The 19,190-nt window shown below is 44.5% G+C and overlaps 1 protein-coding gene across 1 annotated transcript in view; it reads left to right on the forward strand.

Moving 5' to 3' along the window:
- arap2 (ArfGAP with RhoGAP domain, ankyrin repeat and PH domain 2) overlaps window positions 1–19,190 on the forward strand; it is a 349,086-nt gene that overhangs the window by 162,614 nt on the left and 167,282 nt on the right. The window contains 2 exon segments of the mRNA XM_055637821.1: window positions 9,778–9,965; window positions 11,422–11,528. Of these exon segments, the coding sequence (XP_055493796.1) occupies window positions 9,778–9,965; window positions 11,422–11,528 (295 nt within the window).

Raw genomic sequence — 19,190 nt, forward strand, 5'->3', positions numbered from 1 at the left:
AGCACACTACGGTCTCGAGTAAAGAAACCGCAACTTCAAGTTCTAGTGCAGGGTTTGAGCTGATGATCTAAGGTGGGTTTTTACTGAAGAAAATGGGATGCAGCCAACTTTTATTTGATGTGCTGATAAGTGGCTCCCAAAACTTTCTGCATTGCCAAGAAAAGAATACAAGATGAAGCATTCAGACCTCCACAAAATACTTTCCATCTCGGAGCTCAGGTTTGATATATCTCTCAGAAAACAAAGTTGAAGGTTGTGTTTTGCAATTAGTTTCTGTCTGTTGACTATAATGTGGCCAGCCTATGTAGTTGGTACTGCCAGCTAATTTGTATTTTCCAACAATTTAGTGCACATCTGGTGTCACAGATTGGATGCACACATCAGGGATTAATATTGTGGGTAGCTAATACCAGATAAAGCTCGCCTGCTCTGGATTAATGGGGGATGCACCTCGGCTGGAGCAAGTACATGCTGACATTTCAGGAATTTAAGCTACCTGGGAAGAATAGAATAGAATAGAATAGAATACCTTTATTGTCATTCAGACCTTACGGTCTGACGAAATTTCGTGCCTGAGTCATACATACAATAATACATTAATAAACAACACTAAACACAAATTAACATCCACCACAGTGAGTCCTCCAAGCACCTCCTCACTGTGATGGAGGCAAAAATCTTAGGGCTGCAGTCTCTTTCCTCCTCTTCTCCCTCTGTGCTGAGGCGATACCCCACCGGGCGATGGTACAAACAGTCCCGCGGCTCACCGAGCTCCGCGAACGGGCTGGCTCAAACACCGCGGCCCAGGGTGGTCGAAGCTGCCGCCCTCCAGTCCAACGGACGCAGCCGCTGGTTCGCGGCTGAACCCCGGACTCAGGTCACCGCCGCCAGAACGCCGTCCCAGCCACCGGAGCACCGTTCCAGCCCCGAGCCGGATCGCCCTCACGTGAGTGCTGTTCCTCCCTCGAGCTGGGCCGCTCCGACGGGAGCGCCATTCCACCTTGAGCTGGGCTGCTCTCACGGGAGAGTCTCAGCCCCGAGCCGGGACGCCCTCACGGGAGCGAGCCCAGGGCAAGTCCTGACTTGCTCTGCCTCCGGAGTCTCGAGACCGCCAGCTCCGCCATTAGGCCTCAGCGCAGACGGAAGCAGAGAAGGGGGATACGACAAAAAAGTCGCATTCCCCCGAAGGGAGAGACAGCAAGCCCCGTTTCAACCCCCCCACATAAACACAACCTAACCTACCGGGGACTGCTGGTCACAACAAAAACTAACTAGACAAAACGAAAAAGAAACAACATAAAAAAGTAAAGACAAACGGACTGCAGGCGAGCCGCAGCCATTTACTAGCGCCGCCACAAGCAAAGAGGAATGGAAGAACATGGGAGAGGGTAGATTTTAATTCTTTTTGGAACTGCACTAGAGACTTCCGTGGAAACCAGGGAATAATGATCTCCAGGCTAAAAGGAAATGGAGGCAGTGATGGCAGTCAAACACCGGTGGGCCTTAATGTTGAAACTAGGAACTGCAGATCGACCAGAAACATTGCCCAGTCCTTCTCTCTAGAGATGCTGCTGTTCACACTGAATTACTCCAGCATTTTGTGTCCAACTGCAGATGCGAGTTTACACTAAAGGGCACAAAGTGCTGGAGTAACATGGAGTGTCAGGTAGCATCACTGGATAATATGCATAGATGATGGGTAGAGTTGTAATGCTACTTTTGACTGACTGTAAGTGGGGGGCGGGGGGGGGAGAGAGAAAGCTGGGAGAAAGGAGAGGCAGGACTACACTTGGCAGGTAATAGGTGAACCCAGGTGTCTGGTGTTTTTGAAAGACAGATGGTTGAAACAAAGACTAGAGGTTTAAACAAAAGATGTGAGACAGAAGGATGTATGTCCATGACACAGTGGTGTGAGTGCAGGTGGGGCATGGGAGGAGGGGTGGGAGAAAAGGGGGAGGATGGGGTTGTTGGTTGTTGGAGAAGGAGGAGCGGTGCAGGAGCTGGCAGGCGATAGGTAGAATGAGATGAAGAGTATTGATGAGCAAATGGAGTCAGGTAGGGGGAGGGTAGCATGGAGGTAGAGACAAAGGCTGGAAGGTGATAAGTTGATAAGTGTAGTGTGGGAGTGAAGTGGGGAAAGGCAAATAAATTGGGTAATGAGGGTGGTGGCCGGGGGTGGTGGGGTGGAGAAGAGGTAAGAAGGAGGCATGGCAGGGGGCGTGGGTTACTTGAAATTGGGGATTTTAATATTTGTATCATTAAAACCAAAAGAAACTACAGTTGTAGAAGACGTTGGTGAGAACACATTTAGAATATTGTGTTCAGTTCTGGGCACCAAGTTATAGGAAAGATATTGTCGAGCATGAAAGGATTCAGAGAAGTTTTACGAGGATGTTGCCAGGGCTACAGCGTCCGAGCTATAGAGAGAGGTTGAGTAGGCTGGGTCCCTATTCCATGGAGCGCAGGAGAATGAGGGGAGATCTTATAGAGGTGTACAAAATCATGAGAGGAATAGACTAGGTAGACGCACAGAATCTCTCGTCTAGAGTAGGGGAATTGAGGACATAGGTTCAAGGTGAAGGGGAAAAGATTTAATAGGAATCTGAGGGGCAACTTTTTCACATAAAGGGTGGTGGGTGTATGGAACAAGCTGAAACAAGAGGAGGTAGTTGAGGCTGGGACTATCCCAACGTTTAAGAAACAGTTAGACAGACACATGGATAGGACAGGTTTAGAGGGATATGGATCAAACACAGGCAGGTGGGACTGGTGTAGCTGGGACATGTTGGCCGGAGTGGACAAGTTGGGCCGAAGGGCCTTTTTCCACACTGTATCACTCTATGACTATGCAGACAATGGAATCCTGAACTCCTGTCACGTTCCTTTGCACCCCCGAGTTTTCCCCTTGTGCACCCAAACTCCCTGAAGACCCCACCCACCGTGATCCTGACTTTTCTTCACCTGTTCTCCCTCCCTCTCCCTCCCCTGCTGTCCCGACCTACCCTCCCCCCTCAACTTGCTCTGCGCCATTGGAAGCAGTTAGCCTACACTAGACGGTAGCATCTAATGCCGAGATTCCACAGTCTGTTGCTAACCATCTGTAGTCTCCTCCACTGAAAGTCTACGGCCTTCTGTCATTCGTCATGTGATACATTTTCACAGGGAGCCCAGGTTGCTGGAGCTGAGCGGCAACAATTGTACTGGAAGCACCACCGTCGGGTGGATTATTCAAATGCCAGTCAAGATTTACCATGGACCAGCTTACAATTGTTGCCTATTTCATTTAAAATAACTGATGGTGTGCGGGAGAGATGTCGGTAAGGTGGCAATCAGGCGTATGGATTGAGATTCTGTGTCTGTGCAAGTGGGGATGTGAGATGGAGCTTCAACTCTAAAAAGCAAGTGCTGGAATTAACTCAGGGTTTCATACTCATTCACCTTAGGTTATGTTTAGGTTTATTATCGTCACGCGTGCCAAGGCTTATTGAAAAGCTTTATTTTGGATGCAATCCAATCAAGCAAGATAATATGTGCAAGAAGGTACCGCAGATGCTGGTTTAAACTGAAGATAGACACAAAAAGCTGGAGTACCTCAGCGGGACAGGCAGCATCTCTGGAGAGAAGGATAACGTTTTTGGTCAAGACCCTTCTTCAGACTGGTTAGGGTTAAGAGAAACGAGAGATATAGACAGTGATGTGGAGAGATAAAGAACAATGAATTAAAGATATGCAAAAAAGTAACGATGATAAAGGAAACAGGCCATGTTTCAGAAAGAACTGCAGAGGCTGGAAAAATAAAAGGTAGACAAAAATGCTGGAGAAACCCAGCGGGTGAGGCAGCATCGATGGAGCGATTGAATAGGGAACGTTTCGGGTCAAGACCTTTCTTCAAACAAGGAAACAGGCCATTGTAAGTTGTTTGTAGGGTGAAGATGAGAAGCTAGTGCAACTTGGGTGGGGGAGAGAAAGAGAGAGAGAGGGAATGCCGGGGCTACCTGAAGTGTGAGAAATAAATATTCATACCACTGGGCTGTAAGCTGCCCAAGTGAAAAGTGAGATGCTGTTCCTACAATTGGCGTTTAGCCTCACTCTGACAATAGAGGAGACCGAGGACAGAAAGGTCTGTGTAGGAATAGGAAGGAGAAATCTCCGCAACCGGGAGATCTGGTTGGTCCAGGCGGGCTGAGTGAAGGTGTTCCGTGAAATGATCGCCTAGTCCATGCTTGGTCTCGTCGATGTATACGAGTCCACATCTTGAACAACGGATACAGTAGATGCGGTTGGAGAAGGTGCAAGTGAACCTCTGCGTAATCTGAAAGGACTGTTGGTGTCCCTGGACAGTCAAGGGAGGAGGTATAGCGACAGATGTTGCATCTTCTGCGGTTGCTGGGGAAGGTACCTGGGGAGGGGTTGGTTTGGGTGGGAAGGGACGAGTTAACCAGGGAATGGTGGGATCCCGTCGGAGGTGGCAGAAATGTTGGTGGAATATGGGTTGTATGCGACGGCTAATGGGGTGGAAGGTAAGGACTAGGGGGACTCTGTTGCGATGAGGAGGAGGGGAAGCAAGGGCGGAGCTGCGGGATACCGAGGAGACACGAGTGAGGACCTCATCTATGATGGGAGAGGAGAACCCCTGTTCCCTAAAGAATGAGGACATCTCGGATGTTGTAGTATGGAACACCTCATCTTGGGCGCAGATGTGGCCTAGACAGAGGAATTGGGAATATGGGATGGAGTCTTTGCAAGAAACAGGGTGGGAAGAAGTGTAGTCGAGAGGAAGTCAGTGGGTTTGTAATAAACGTAAGTAAAAAGTCTATTTCCTGTGATGTAGACTGAGACTGAGAAAAGACATTCTTGCCATAGAGGGAGTACAGAGAAGGTTCACCAGACTGATTCCTGGGATGTCAGGACTTTCATATGAAGAAAGACTGGATAGACTTGGCTTGTACTCGCTAGAATTTAGAAGATTGAGGGGGGATCTTATATAAACTTACAAAATTCTTAAGGGGTTGGACAGGCTAGATGCAGGAAGATTGTTCCCGATGTTGGGGAAGTCCAGAACAAGCGGTCACAGTTTAAGGATAAAGGGAAATCTTTTACGACCGAGATGAGAAAACCATTTTTCACACAGAGAGTGGTGAATCTCTGGAATTCTCTGCCACAGAAGGTAGTTGAGGCCAGTTCATTGGCTATATTTAAGAGGGAGTTAGATGTGGCCCTTGTGGCTAAAGGGATCAGGGGGTATGGAGAGAAGGCAGGTACAGGATACGGAGTTGGATGATCAGCCATGATCATGTTCAATGGCGGTGCAGGCTCGAAGGGCCGAATGACCTACTCCTGCACCTTTTTTCTATGTTTCTATGAGATCAAGAAAGGGGAGGGAGGTGTCAGAGATGGTCCAAGTAAATTTGAGTGCAGGATGAAAATTGGTGGTGAAGTTGATGAAGTCCATGAGTTCTGCATGGGTGCAGGAGGTAGCACCGATGCAGTTATCAATGTAATGGAGATAGTGATCGGGGAAAGGGCCAGTGTATGCCTGGAACAGGGATTGTTCAATGTACCCATCAAAGAGGCATGAATAGCTGGGGCTCATGCGGGTGCCCATAGCTATGCCTTGGACTTGGAAGAAGTGGGAGGATTCAAAGGAGAAGTTGTTGAGGATGAGGACCTGCTCCGCTAGGCAGAATAGAGTGTTAGTGGAGGGAAATTGGTTGGTTCTGTGGTCGAGGAAGAAACGGAGGGCATTAAGGCCTTCCTGATGTGGGATAGAGGTGTAGAGTGACTGCACGTCCATAGTAAAGAACACCAAGTGTGGGCCTGGAAAACGGAAGTCATTAAAGAGACGAAGGGCATGTGAGGTATCTCGGACATAGGTTGGGAGAGATTGGACCAGGGGGGATAGGATGGAGTCAAGGTACGTGAAAATCATTTCCGTGGGACAGGAACAGGGAGAAGCAATGCGTCAGACAGGGCAGTTGTGTTTGTGAATTTCGGGGAGACGTTCAAAACGGGCTGTGCGGGGCTGGGAAACAATAAGGTTGGAGGCTGTGGAAGGCAAACAGCCGGAAGTGATGAAATCAGTAATGGTGTTTGAGATTCAGGCCTGGTGCTCATCTGTGGGGTCATGGTCCAAGGATAAGTAGGAAGAGGTTTCTGAGAGTTGTCGTCTGGCCTCAGCCCAGTAGAGGTCAGCGCGCCAGACTCCCACGGCATCTCCCTTGTTGGCGGGTTTGATTATTATATCAGGGTTGCTGCAGAGTGAGCGGAGGGTTGTATGTTCAGAGTGGGTGAGGTTAGAGTGGCTAAGGCTGTCACATTAAACTGCATCTGCTCATTCATCCAACCTGTCCAAGTCACCCTGCATCCTCATAGCATCCTCTTCACAGTTCACACTGCCACCCAGCTCTGTGTCATCTGCAAATTTGCTAATGCTACTTTTAATCCCTTCAACTAGATCGTTAATGTATATTGTAAATAGCTGCAGTCCCAGCATTGAGCCTTGTGGCACCCCACTAGTCACTGCCTGCCATTCTGAAAGGGACCTGTTAATCCCTGCTCTTTGTTTCTTGTCTTCCAACCAATTTTCTAAGCATGTCAGCACCCTATCCCCAATACCATGTGCTCTAATTTTTCCCACTAATCTCCTATGTAGGACCTTATCAAATGCTTTCTGAAAGTCCAGGTACACTACATCCACTGGCACTCCCTTGTCCATTTTCCTAGTTACATCCTCAAAAAATTCGAGAAGATTAGTCAAGCATGATTTCCCCTTCGTAAATCCATGCTGACTCGGACCGATCCTGCTACTACTATCCAAATGTGCCATTATTTCATCTTTTATAATTGACCAGCATCTTCCCCACCGCCACTGTCAGGCTAACTGGTCTATAATTCCATGTTTTTTTTTTTCACTCCTGCCTTTCTTAAAAGTGGGATAACATTAGCTACCCTCCAATCCACAGGAACTGATCCTCAATCTATAGAACATTAGAAAATGATCACCAATGTGCCCACAGTTTCCAGTGCCATCTCCTTAAGTACCCTGAGATGCATACCGTCTGGCCCTGGGGATTTATCAGTCTTCAGTTCCATCAGTCTACCCAACACCATTTCCTGCCTAATGTGCATCTCCTTCAGTTCCTCCGTCACCATGGATTCTCTAGCTCACTTCAGGTAGCCCCTGCATTCCTTCGCACTAGCATCTCATTTTCACCCTACAAACAGCTAACAATGGCCTGATTTCTTTATCATTGTTACTCTTTTGCATATCTTTTATTCATTATTCTTTATCTCTCCACATCACTGTCTATATCTCTCATTTCCCTTATCCCTAACCAGTCTGAAGAGGGGTCTCGACCCGAAAAGTCACTCATTCCTTCTCTCCAGAGATGATGCCTGTCGCGCTGAGTTACTCCACCATTTTTATGTCAAGCAGATAATATACATGAATTCAATGAATGGGGTAGTGGTGAATTGGACAGTGTCCCAGCTTATGGAAGGACAGTTCAGAAGCCTGATAAGAGAGAAGAAGCTATATCCTGAGCCTGGTGGTGCCCGTATTTAAGCTTCTGCATCTTCGCCCTGATGGGAACAGTAAAAAGAAGGAATGATTCGAGTGGGATCTTTGATTAGGTTGGCTGCTTTCCCGAGGTAGCATGAGGTAAATTGAGTCAATGGTCTGTGCTGGACTGCTGTGCATAACTCTGCATTTTTTGTGGTCTTGGGAAGAACAGTTCCCAAAACAAGCTGTGATTCAACCCAACAAGGGTGCATCTGTGGAAGTTTGTGAAAGTTATTGGAAACATGCCACATGTCTTCAGTCTCCTGAGGAACTGGAGGTGTTGGTATGCTTACTTGGCTGTCACTTTAATGTGGCTGTTCCACGACAGGTCGTTTATTTCTGTGGATGTTCACTGCACTCACCCCTGTACTCACCAAATCAATGTTTCTGACATATTTGCCCTCCTTGGACGTCAATACCCATGGCAGGTGGTGTATCAATGCCAATTTTTACTTCAATTAATTTATCCAGAGCCTTACATTCACTTGTATGAAACAATGAACTCTTCAAGAAACAAGTGTGTTTGTAGACCTGTAAACAAGTGTGTTTGCAGCATCAAAGCAGGTCTACAAACACCATACCCATAGATAATATGTTAAACACAATTAAAACAATTAATATATTAAGAAACCCAAATATTAAATCAAAGTAGCCCGGAGGTGCTGGCTACCTTTTTGAGGCAACACATCTTATAGATAGATCCCTTCAAAGTTGTGGAGATCAGTGCACATAATAGACCAGGTGGTGCCCACCATTTCTTTGTAATCACATTCATCCCTGAGTGTTCAAGTTGCTTATCCAAGCTGTGATGTAACCAGTCAATATGCTCTCTACCGTATACCCATCGAAGTTCCAGAATAGTCGCTGACGTACCGGATCTCCTCAATCTTCCAAGGAATTAGAAGCGTTGATGGGCGCTGTTAAAATTTCATCAGTGTGCTGCAACCAGAACAGATCTTCAGAGATATGCACGCCCAGGAATTTGAAGCTGTTGACTTTCTCCACTGCCGATCTTCTGATGCAGATAGGTTCGTTGATCCTTGGCCTTCTTCTTATAATCTCAACAATCAGCTCCTTGATCTTGCTGAAGTTGAGAGCAAGGTAGTTGTTCTGGCACCATTTAATGAGCCAATCAATCTCCATCTGACATCCTTACCCATAATTCATCCTACAACCATGTTGTCATGGACAAATTTAAAGATGGAGTTGGAACTCTGTCTTGCTACACAGTTGTGTGTTAATAGAGGAGGCTGAGCACACAACCTTGAGGTGCCAATGTGCTGATCATTGGTTATCGAGGGGGAAGTGTTACCAATTCATACTGATTGTGGCCTGTTGTTGAGGATCTAGTTGCAATAAGGATGCAAGAATCCCAGTTCCCTGAGCTTGATAGCATGTGTGGAACAGATGATGGTGTTGAACCGCAAGGTGTAGTCAGCCTGACATCTGTGTTATTTTTGTCCAAGTGGTCCAGTGTATAGAGTGGCGAGCCCCCCCCTCCCCATCTTCATTCATCCATAGTGAGACAGTAATTGAGTTGGTCCATCTTGCTAAGGCAGGAGTGGATAGACTTAATAACCAACCTCTCATAGTTCATCACAACCATATTAATGCCACCAATTGATAGTTCTTGGGCACCGGGATTATTTCATAGCAGGCGGGAACCTCAGAGCTCAGTAGTGAGAGGTTGACCTCCATAATGAGACAGTAATGAAACATCCAATCTTGATTGTAGGTTCAGATTTTTTTTTTAATATGCAGAGAGAATATTGTAGCTGTTCCCGACGAGGCTGATAAGTTTCATCGTGTTCACTCTTTTAAAGAAAAACTTAAAAAATAAAAAGGTGACCAAGTTGCAGAGGTGAGATATGAGATTCACTTCACGGTGGATTTAAATTAGTGATTTATACTAAAATACTAACCTATCAGCATTCCAAAATTAATACTTTCAGAAGTACAACCGCTTCATATTATAATCACAGCAGTTAAACTTCCTCCAGTTACAATCTCCATCATTCACAGCTCTTGATTTTTGCATGTTTGTAAAGTGAGTGGGATTTTGAACTGAACATTTGGTTCTTAATTTCTAGCACCTCCTCCTCCCCATTTCTTTTAAGACATCATGTTTGATAAATTATTTGTGAAAATCCGATATATGTATTTAAAATAACACGCTTGGTTCAAGTGAAGTGAACTTCTGTGACTTTCTTTTACAGGCGACAGAGATGACTGGATTGACACAATTTTAAATGCATTGAAATCAGACTCCAGTGTCCCTTCACACCCGAATAATCAGTCCACTGCTACAGCTGACAAGTACGGGTCTCTGGAACTAAGGGGCCACAAAGCCAAAGTTTTTGTTGTATTGCGAGGCAGCAAGGTTTGGCTTTATAAAAGTGAACAGGTAAGAATAAACAGTTTAACTCTTCATATCATAATTTGCAGCATCAATTAGACTGTCAATTCCTTGTACCCAACATGGCTCATTCAATTCAGAAACACATTGTTCCCTATGATGTTGGGTATAAGTGTTTTTGGTGTCTCTGATTATTCAGACACGATCTCCCCTGGGACCGCATGCTTGCACTTGGATGCGCTTGTATTCAAATGGCTGATGGGTCATCAAAGAAAATCTCATTAACGTGGCTCTGGGGTTTGTCGTGCAGAAAATCCAAATTTTAAAAACAATTGTTTGTCAGTGTGCAGAGAATTTAGCATTATTAGCCAATTTACATGGTAATTTCTGCAGTTGTTGTTGATCCCTTTCAAGATATAAAGCACTATGATCTTTTTTGAGTCTTAAAGTTAGTTGTGCTTTTGAGCATCCTCTGTTTCATTGCATTCAATCAATCATTGTTGACTTCCTCACACAATATTGATTTATTGAAATGAAGAATAGCAATAGTGTCAATGGCTTTTAACAAATATGCTTTACATGCAGTTTGAAGTTGATCTAAAGCCACAGAAGTGTCAGAGGTTATGGGGAGAAGGCAGGAGAATGGGGTTAGAAGGGAGAGATAGATCAGCCATGAGTGAATGGCGGAGTAAACTTGTTGGGCCGAATGGCCTAATTCTACTTCTATCACATGATCATATGAAAAGTCTGCTTTTAAAATAAATTTGTGTTTTAATTGTTTGTGAGTGTTTATTCACAGTCGATAGACAATAGGTGCAGGAGTAGGCTATTCAGCCCTTCGAGCCAGCACCGCCATTCAGTGTGATCATGGCTGATCATCCACAATCAGTACCTCGTTCCCACCTTCTCCCCATATCCCTTGACTCCATCATATCATTCAATTTGATTTTCCAATCTCCCTTACCCAAAGCCCCTTTTTGGTGCTCTTAAGCTTTTAAATTCAAAACCTAGCATTCAGTTGCAGGATTTAGTTTTGCTTTTTCTTTGACCATTTTTTCCTTAAATAACAACCTAACTGTGTCTCTCTCTCTTTTTTATTTTGCACTTCTAAATCATTGCTGTACTGTGGTTCTAGCTGGGCTTATTGGACGTTGTCTAACCTAGACATTCGTTTCTATGGTGTAGAGGAAGAAAAGTAGTTTGGATTGCTAGCTATTGTTAAATATTGTCTTGAAGTTGTCCCAAAACATTCACTCATCGTGAGTTGCACCAAGAAAATTAATTCTGACCCTTTCCATCAGCAAGTACACCCATGTTTTGGAGAAGTTGCTGTCATGTTCATTAAATCTAAAAATAGCCTTAACAATGTAGCTTGAACAAAGCTGCCTCATCTCTTGGAATGGATGATGAACTTGAATGGTGATCAATGATGAAATGTTTGATCAGATATGGCTAAACATTAGAAAACAAATGCCAATAATTTATCTCTTTTTTTATTTTGAAGGATTTTAAAGGTGGAGTTGGTATTACAATGGTACACACAAACGTGGCAACAGTCAAAGACATTGATCGTAAATGCTTTGAATTATCTACTCCATTCCGAAACTTCAGGTAAAATGTTTTGAAATTGATTTGTGTTTTATTCATCTCTCTTGAATGCTGTGCAGTGAAAAGGCTTTGCAATCAATAAAGTGGTTTCTAAAGATAGACACAAAATGCTGGAGTAACTCAATGGGTCAAGCAGCATCTCTGGAGAAAAGGAATAGGTGGCGTTTTGGGTCAAGACCCTACTTCAAACCGGGTCTCAATCTGAAATATCAACTTTTCCTTTGTCCAGAGATACTGCCTGACCCGCAGAGTTACTCTGGCATTTTACATCTGTCTTCGGTATAAACCAGACTCTGCAGTTCCTTCCAACTCAAGTGGTTTCTGAAATGCGGCCAGTGTCGCAAACCAGGGGTAGCAATGTGCACAATCCAAGGTCCTGAAAGCAGCTGTGAGATGAGTGATCAGTTGAACTCATAGCATTAGCATTATTAGCTGATGGTTAGACCAATGGAAGAATGTACTTCTCCACTCTGGAATCGTGACATCTTTTGCATCTGAAAGCTGACACCTGTGAAAGTGAAATTTCAACCAAGGTAAAGAGTTCAGTATCTCAGAGCTGAGTTTGATCCATTTTGAGAATTTTCAGTCAAGTTGTTTGTTTGAGGGAGGAGATAATACTGAACGGACACTGGTTGAGAAACGTTTTTTTGTTTCCTCTGAGTATGCGAATACTCAGGAAATGACAATAAAGATTTACAATTACAATTACAATTAATATGGGAGCCCAAAATGAAGACCAAGTGAAGACTAAAATGTACAAAATAAATCTAACTTTCGTGCAATGTTTTTCCCAAAATGTGCACATTGAAAGGAACTCATTCCTACGCGGTTCATTTGGAGTCTTGGGTCCTATGCTTTTGCATTATAGATGTTAATTTGCTGACAATGTACATGATTGATCACAAATTATCACAAAGTTAAATACAACTCACAACATACTGATCTGTTAATTTACTTAATTGTCTGCTGCACTGCACATCAATAGACGATGGACATGGATAACAGAGGCAGTAGCCACAAAAACTGTTGGAAGGACTGAGGCTAGGATTTCTTAAAATAAAATGTCCATACGATCCAGGTCTAAAATAAATGTAAAATATAAAAACATACTTGGAAACATAGAGGTTGGGAACTGAGGGTTGGAGATGATTGTGAGTGAGAGATACTTTTATCAGTTGGGATGCTGCCTGTAATAGGGTTGAAGCTTCAGTGCCAGTTGTAACACAACTGTAATTGTACAGCTCTGTAAAATTGATGGGAAGTGCCTATAATTTCCAGAGCTGTAAGCTAGAAATTTATTCAATGAATAACCTACTTCCTTTCCCCCTGTGGGCACAGAAGCAAAGTGTGATTTTTAAAAGTTGCATAAAACTAAATGCTCTTGCACTATTAGTTTGTCATTTTAAAAACAGGTTTCAGCTCTATTGACATGCACTCAAACCAGGGCAAATGGTTGCTTAAGAAAATTGACTTATGTTGCTTAACCAAGAAGCTATTTTTAAGAAGTGACAAAGATGTGTAAACTTGGTTCTTCAGAATCTTATTCTCCTCTACAATGTCCTGACAGCATATTTCTTTCATGCGTTCTGTAAAGCACTCAGTATATTTCTTAGTTTTGTAAAGAGGATCAGCATTGAGCATCATCTACCATATTCCCATCTTTAACAAGAACAGTGGAATAAAATTAAAGTCAACAATACAGGAGTGGGTGAGGCTGCATAATTAACACACTCAATATGTTCAGTGATAGTGTTGATTATGAAAATGCTCTTTGTTCGTGGCAAAGGCCCTTGAGACTTTTGTACTAAGGTACTGCATTGCTATTTGGTGCCAGTATGTATGTAACAAAGATAAATCTCTGCTCCCACAGATTTTTAACAGTACATATAATATTCTGCATACAGTTGCGTTATGTTCCCAAAAATGCTGGGAGACTTAAAGTCTGACGAAGAGGAACACTGAAAGGAAATTAATATTAGTAAAAATAAAATTGTTGGAGAAATTCTCAAGGCCTGATAATGTGTAGCTCAGTGTACTAAATGAGGTAGCCGTGGAAATAGCTTGGATGCCGTCTTCCAAAATTCTAGATTATGGAACAATTCCTGCTGATTAGAAGATGACGTAATTATTTGCACCAATTATAAACGAAGGGCGAAAGAAACTAGGGAGCCACAGAAAAGGTAGCCTATCACCAAGTAGCAGGGAAAATGGATGTTATATCAGGACATTTATTTAATAGCAATGGAACTTGTCAGTGTAGATTTATGAATGAGAAATTGTTTTTAATTACTGGAATGTTTTGAGCATATAACCAGTAAAATAGAGGGGAGAAAACCCAATAAAAAACAAATAAAGAATACTAAATAATTGATTTGGATTTTCAGAAGTCCCGCATAAGAGAATAGATTGCAAAATGTGTTCATGTGGGATTGGGGTAATATACTAGCAAGGGGTGTAAATTAGTTGTCATTCACGAAACAAAATAGGAATAAATGGGGCAGTCTCATGGTGGCAGGCAGTGATGTGGGGGCACTTCCGGGATCAGTGCTTGGCCCCCCATCTAATCACTGTAAACTTCAATGAGTTGAATGCGGGAACTGAATATAATATTTCTAAGATTGCCATTGTATGGAGGAAGCAACGAAACGTCAAGGCAATTTAGATGTGGGTGTGAATCCATGGCATTTGCAATAAACTCTGTATAAACCCCATCCTGTCTAAATAATAGTTTCAGGTAAGGATTAAGCACTCCTGTTCCCAGCAGCTGGGTTTACAACATGCATATTCTGTCAAGACTGAGTTATAGAGTGATACAATGTGGAAAGAGGCCCTTTGGCCCAACTTGCCCACATCGGCCAACATGTCCCAGCTACATTGGTCACACCTGCCTGCGCTTGGTCCATATCCCTCTAAACCTGTCTTATCCATGTACCTGTCTAACTGTTTCTTAAATGTTGGGATAATCCCATCCGCAACTACCTCCTCTGGCAGCTTGTTCCATAAACCCACAACCCTTTGTGTGAAAAGGTCACCCCTTGGATTCCTATTAAATTTTTTCAGCTCCACCTTGAACCTATGTCCCCTGGTCCTTGATTCCCCTACTCTGAGCAAGTGTTTCTGTGCATCTAATCTCCCTGGCGGTCTCCCATTTAATTTGCCTCGCTACTTTAGTGGCAACTGACTTACTTCACACACAATGGGAGCTGTTGCATCTGCAGCAAGATCTACAGCTCAGGTATGGTGTTGGAGAGTTCATAGCAACATCCATCGGGCCACATGATCCTATACAGAGCGGTGAACACAACTGCAGAAGGATCTCTTTGCTCCTCTACTCAACTTCTCTTGTTATGAAGGCCAACATGCCATTAACTTCCTTGTGTAAGAAAAAACTGCAGATGCTGGTAAAATCGAATGTAGACACAAAATGCTGTAGTAACTCAGTGGGTGAGGGAGCATCTCTGGAGGGAAGGAATGGGCGACGTTTCGGGTCTGAAGAAGGGTCTCGACACTTGTAAATAGCCTTGCGGTACCTGACTAGTCATTGCCTGCCATTCTGAAAGGGACCTGTAAATTTCTTCTCTTTGTTTCCTGTCTGCCAACCAATTTTCTATCCATGTCAGTACCCTACCCCCCTATAAGATGTGCTTTAATTTTTCCCAGTAATCTCTTATGTGGGACCTTATTAAAAGCTTTCTGAAAGTCCAGGTATACTGAATGTCCTGGGCATCCTCCGCTAATCAGCACCTCTCATTTTGCTTAGGCAGCTTACAACCCAGCGGTATGAATATTAATTTCTCTAATTTAAAATAACCTTTGCATTTCCTCTCTCTCTGCCCCACCCCCATCCTAGTTGTCCCGCCAGTTCCATCGCACGCTCCTTCCATCCAGTTCGTCATCATGGTGCATTGTGCATGGAGGCAAATCAATGGATATTTTTAAGGCAGTGATAGATAGATTCTTGGTTACACAAAAAAGCTGGAGAAACTCAGCGGGTGCAGCAGCATCTATGGAGCGAAGGAAATAGGCAACGTTTCAGGCCGAAACCCTTCTTCAGTCTGAAGAAGGGTTTCGGCCCGAAACGTTGCCTATTTCCTTCGCTCTATAGATGCTGCTGCACCCGCTGAGTTTCTCCAGCTTTTTTGTGTAACCTTCGATTCTCCAGCATCTGCAGTTCCCTCTTAAACATAGATAGATTCTTGATTAGTATGCGTGTCAGGGGTTATGGGGAGGCAGGAGAATTGGGTTAGATATAGATCAGCCATGATTGAATGGTGTAGTAGGCATGATGGGCCGAATGGTGTAATTCTGCTCCTATCACTGTTCACATCCATATATCCCCTCGTTATCACGTCTTCCGCTGCCAACAATGGACCATGTGGGCTCCACCTTTCCTTGTTCATCGGTGCAGGATTTGATTTGTTCTAAACTTTCGCTGCCTCTAGTTTCACACTCGCCTGATGAAGAGTCTCGATCTGAAACACCACCTAGTCCTTTTACTCCAGCATTTTGTGTCTATCATTGCTGAACAAATCACCTCGTTAACACCCCTTTCCCAGAGGTGCTGCCAAGAGCCATTACTCTTAACTATATCTCATCGGTTATTCTTTTATTGCGCTACAATATTGCACCATTCTGCGGTGTTTTGCATTCGTGGTTGTATTTATTGTTTTATCTGTCATTACCATGTATACTGTTTACTGAGCTTTATGCAATCAAGGAATTTCATTGCACCTTCTGCATATGACAATAAACTAATTTAATACTGAATCCCCTAACATCTTTCTCACAAACTATTCAGTGTGTGTTGTACTTTAATGCCACAAATAATGGTAGAATATATTTTAAATTATTCAAAATACTGGTTAGCATTTCCATATCCTACTACCATAAAGTCAGTCACACAGAATGAATACAGATCCTTCAGCCCAAATTGTCCATGCTGACCCAAATTCCTCTGCTTGCATTTTGGTCCATATTCGTCTAAACGTTTCATATTCATGTACCTGTGCAACTGTCTATTAAATGGTATTATATTACCTGCCTCAAGTGCATCCTCTGACAGCTCATTCCATATACTCACCACCTTTTGGGTGAAAATGTTAACCCTCGGGGTTCTAATAAATCATTCCCCTAGCACCTTAAACGTATTTCCTGTGGTTCTTGATTCTCTAGTCTGGGTAAAAGACTCTACATTCACCCTATCCAAATTCCTCATGATTTTATGCACCTCACTAAGATCAGCCTCTTGCACACTCAGGAATAAAGTCCTGGCCTGCCCAACCTCTCACTTTTGTTCAGACTCTTAAATTCTTCTCTGCACTCTTTCCAGCTTACCAACATCCTACCTATAGCGGGATGACCAAACCTGATGCAATACTCCCAGATGTGGCCTCACCAACATGTTGTACAACTAACATAGCATCCTAACTTCTATATTCAATATCCTGACTGATAAAAGCCAATGTACCATGTTGAAGATCAGTAAAACAAAAGGTGCTGGAAATCTCAAATATAAACAGGAATTGCTGAAAATATGCAGCAGGTCAGGCACCATCTATGGGGGAGAGAGAGAGAGTGTGAGTTAACATTTCAGGTCTGAGGCCTTTCATCAAGGCCTCCGCTCAAGGAAGAAGCAAAATTCCTCAGACCATCTTAATGTGGGATGGAGCTGCAGAGGGATTGTGCACCCAGGATATGTTCATGCACTCTGCTTCTTCCTTGAACAGATGCCTCTGAACTTGCAGCACTCCGTCACTGAGACCCTGATATTTCCATCAAACCTGCTGATAAGAGTGGTGCTGTTGTGGTTTGACAAACTGACCTACAATTTCTTTCTTAACACTATGACACAAACCTTTCTGCTCGGGCCTAGACCCTTCCCAATCACATCTTTGGAGTTTGGAGATGTAGCATGGAAACAGGCCCATCAGCCCATTGAGTCCACACCGACCATGGATCACTCTCATACACTAGTTCTATGTTATGTCACTTTCGCATTCTGCCCAATAGGGGCAATTTTACTGAAACCAATTAACCTACAAACCTGCATGTCTTTGGAATGTGGGAGGAAATTGGAGCACCCAGAGGAAATTCACACGGTCACGGGGAGAATGTAGCATCTCAACACAGACAGAACTCATAGTCACGATCGAACCCAGGTCTCCAGAGCTGTGAGAGGGCCAGAGCGAATTCCTCTGCCACTTCTAAGTTCTTGACCCCAACTGGTTTATCTTCATGCAGCCCAGGCCACCCTTGACTATCACACGGACATTGATTCCTATACATCCTCTGTTCTGGACTTTATAAACTCCACCATCAATAGTGTCACCTCCCTCAAACAGGTGACCATATACCCGAATCAGAAGCCATGGATGAACAGCGAGGTCAGGGTACTGCTGAAAGCATGGGACACCGCTTTCAGGTCAGGCGATGCTCGAGCCTACAGTTCATCCAGGGCTAACCTGAAGTGGGGCATCAGGAAGGCCAAGCACTGCCATAAGCTCAGGATTGAGGAGCACTTCAACAACAACTCCGACCCCCGACGCATGTGGCAAGGCATCCAGGCCATCACGGACTACAGACCCTCCAACATCACCCCCACATCCAGCGACGCCTCCTTCCTTGAAGAGCTTAATCACTTCTATGGCCGCTTCGACAGGGACAATCTAGAGACAGCCATCAAGGCTGTGCTACCTGCCGATCACCAACCCCTCACACTCACCCCCTACGACGTGTACGTGGCACTGAGTAGGACTAATGCACGTAAGGCTGCTGGCCCTGACGGCATCCCCGGGCGCGTGCTCAGTGCCTGTGCTGCGCAGCTGACAGACGTCTGGACTGACATCTTCAACCTGTCACTTGCCCAAGCAGTTGTCCCCACCTGCCTTAAAGCCACCTCCATCGTGCCAGTGCCAAAACACTCCATTGCGGCAAGCCTCAACGACTTCCGCCCAGTTGCACTTACCCCCATCATCACCAAGTGCTTCGAGAGGCTGGTCCTGGCACACCTCAAAAGCTGCCTACCCCCCACACTGGATCCCTATCAGTTTGCCTACCGCAAGAACAGGAGTACGGAGGATGCCATCTCAACGGCACTTCACTCCGCCCTCTCCCACCTCGACAACAGAGACACTTATGTAAGAATGCTGTTCATCGATTACAGCTCGGCATTCAACACCATTATTCCATCAAAACTGATCACCAAACTCGGTAACCTGGGCATCGACCCCTCCCTCTGCAACTGGATACTGGACTTTCTAACCAACAGACCCCAGTCTGTGAGGTTAGACAAGCACACCTCTTCAACCCTCACCCTGAACACCGGCGTTCCTCAGGGCTGTGTGCTGAGCCCCCTCCTCTACTCCCTCTTCACCTATGACTGCACACCTGTACATGGTACTAACACCATCATCAAGTATGCAGATGATACAACGGTGATTGGCCTCATCAGCAACAACGATGAGCTGGCCTACAGGGAGGAGGTCCAGCACTTAGCAGCATGGTGCGCTGACAACAACCTGGCCCTTAACTCCAAGAAGACCAAGGAGCTCATTGTAGACTTCAGGAAGTCCAGAGGCGGCACGCACACCCCCATCCACATTAACGGGACGGAGGTGGAACGTGTTTCTAGCTTCAGGTTCCTGGGAGTCAACATCTCCGATGACC

Source organism: Leucoraja erinacea, chromosome 1, assembly GCF_028641065.1.
Source record: "Leucoraja erinacea ecotype New England chromosome 1, Leri_hhj_1, whole genome shotgun sequence".
NCBI classification, from domain to species: Eukaryota; Metazoa; Chordata; class Chondrichthyes; order Rajiformes; family Rajidae; genus Leucoraja; species Leucoraja erinaceus.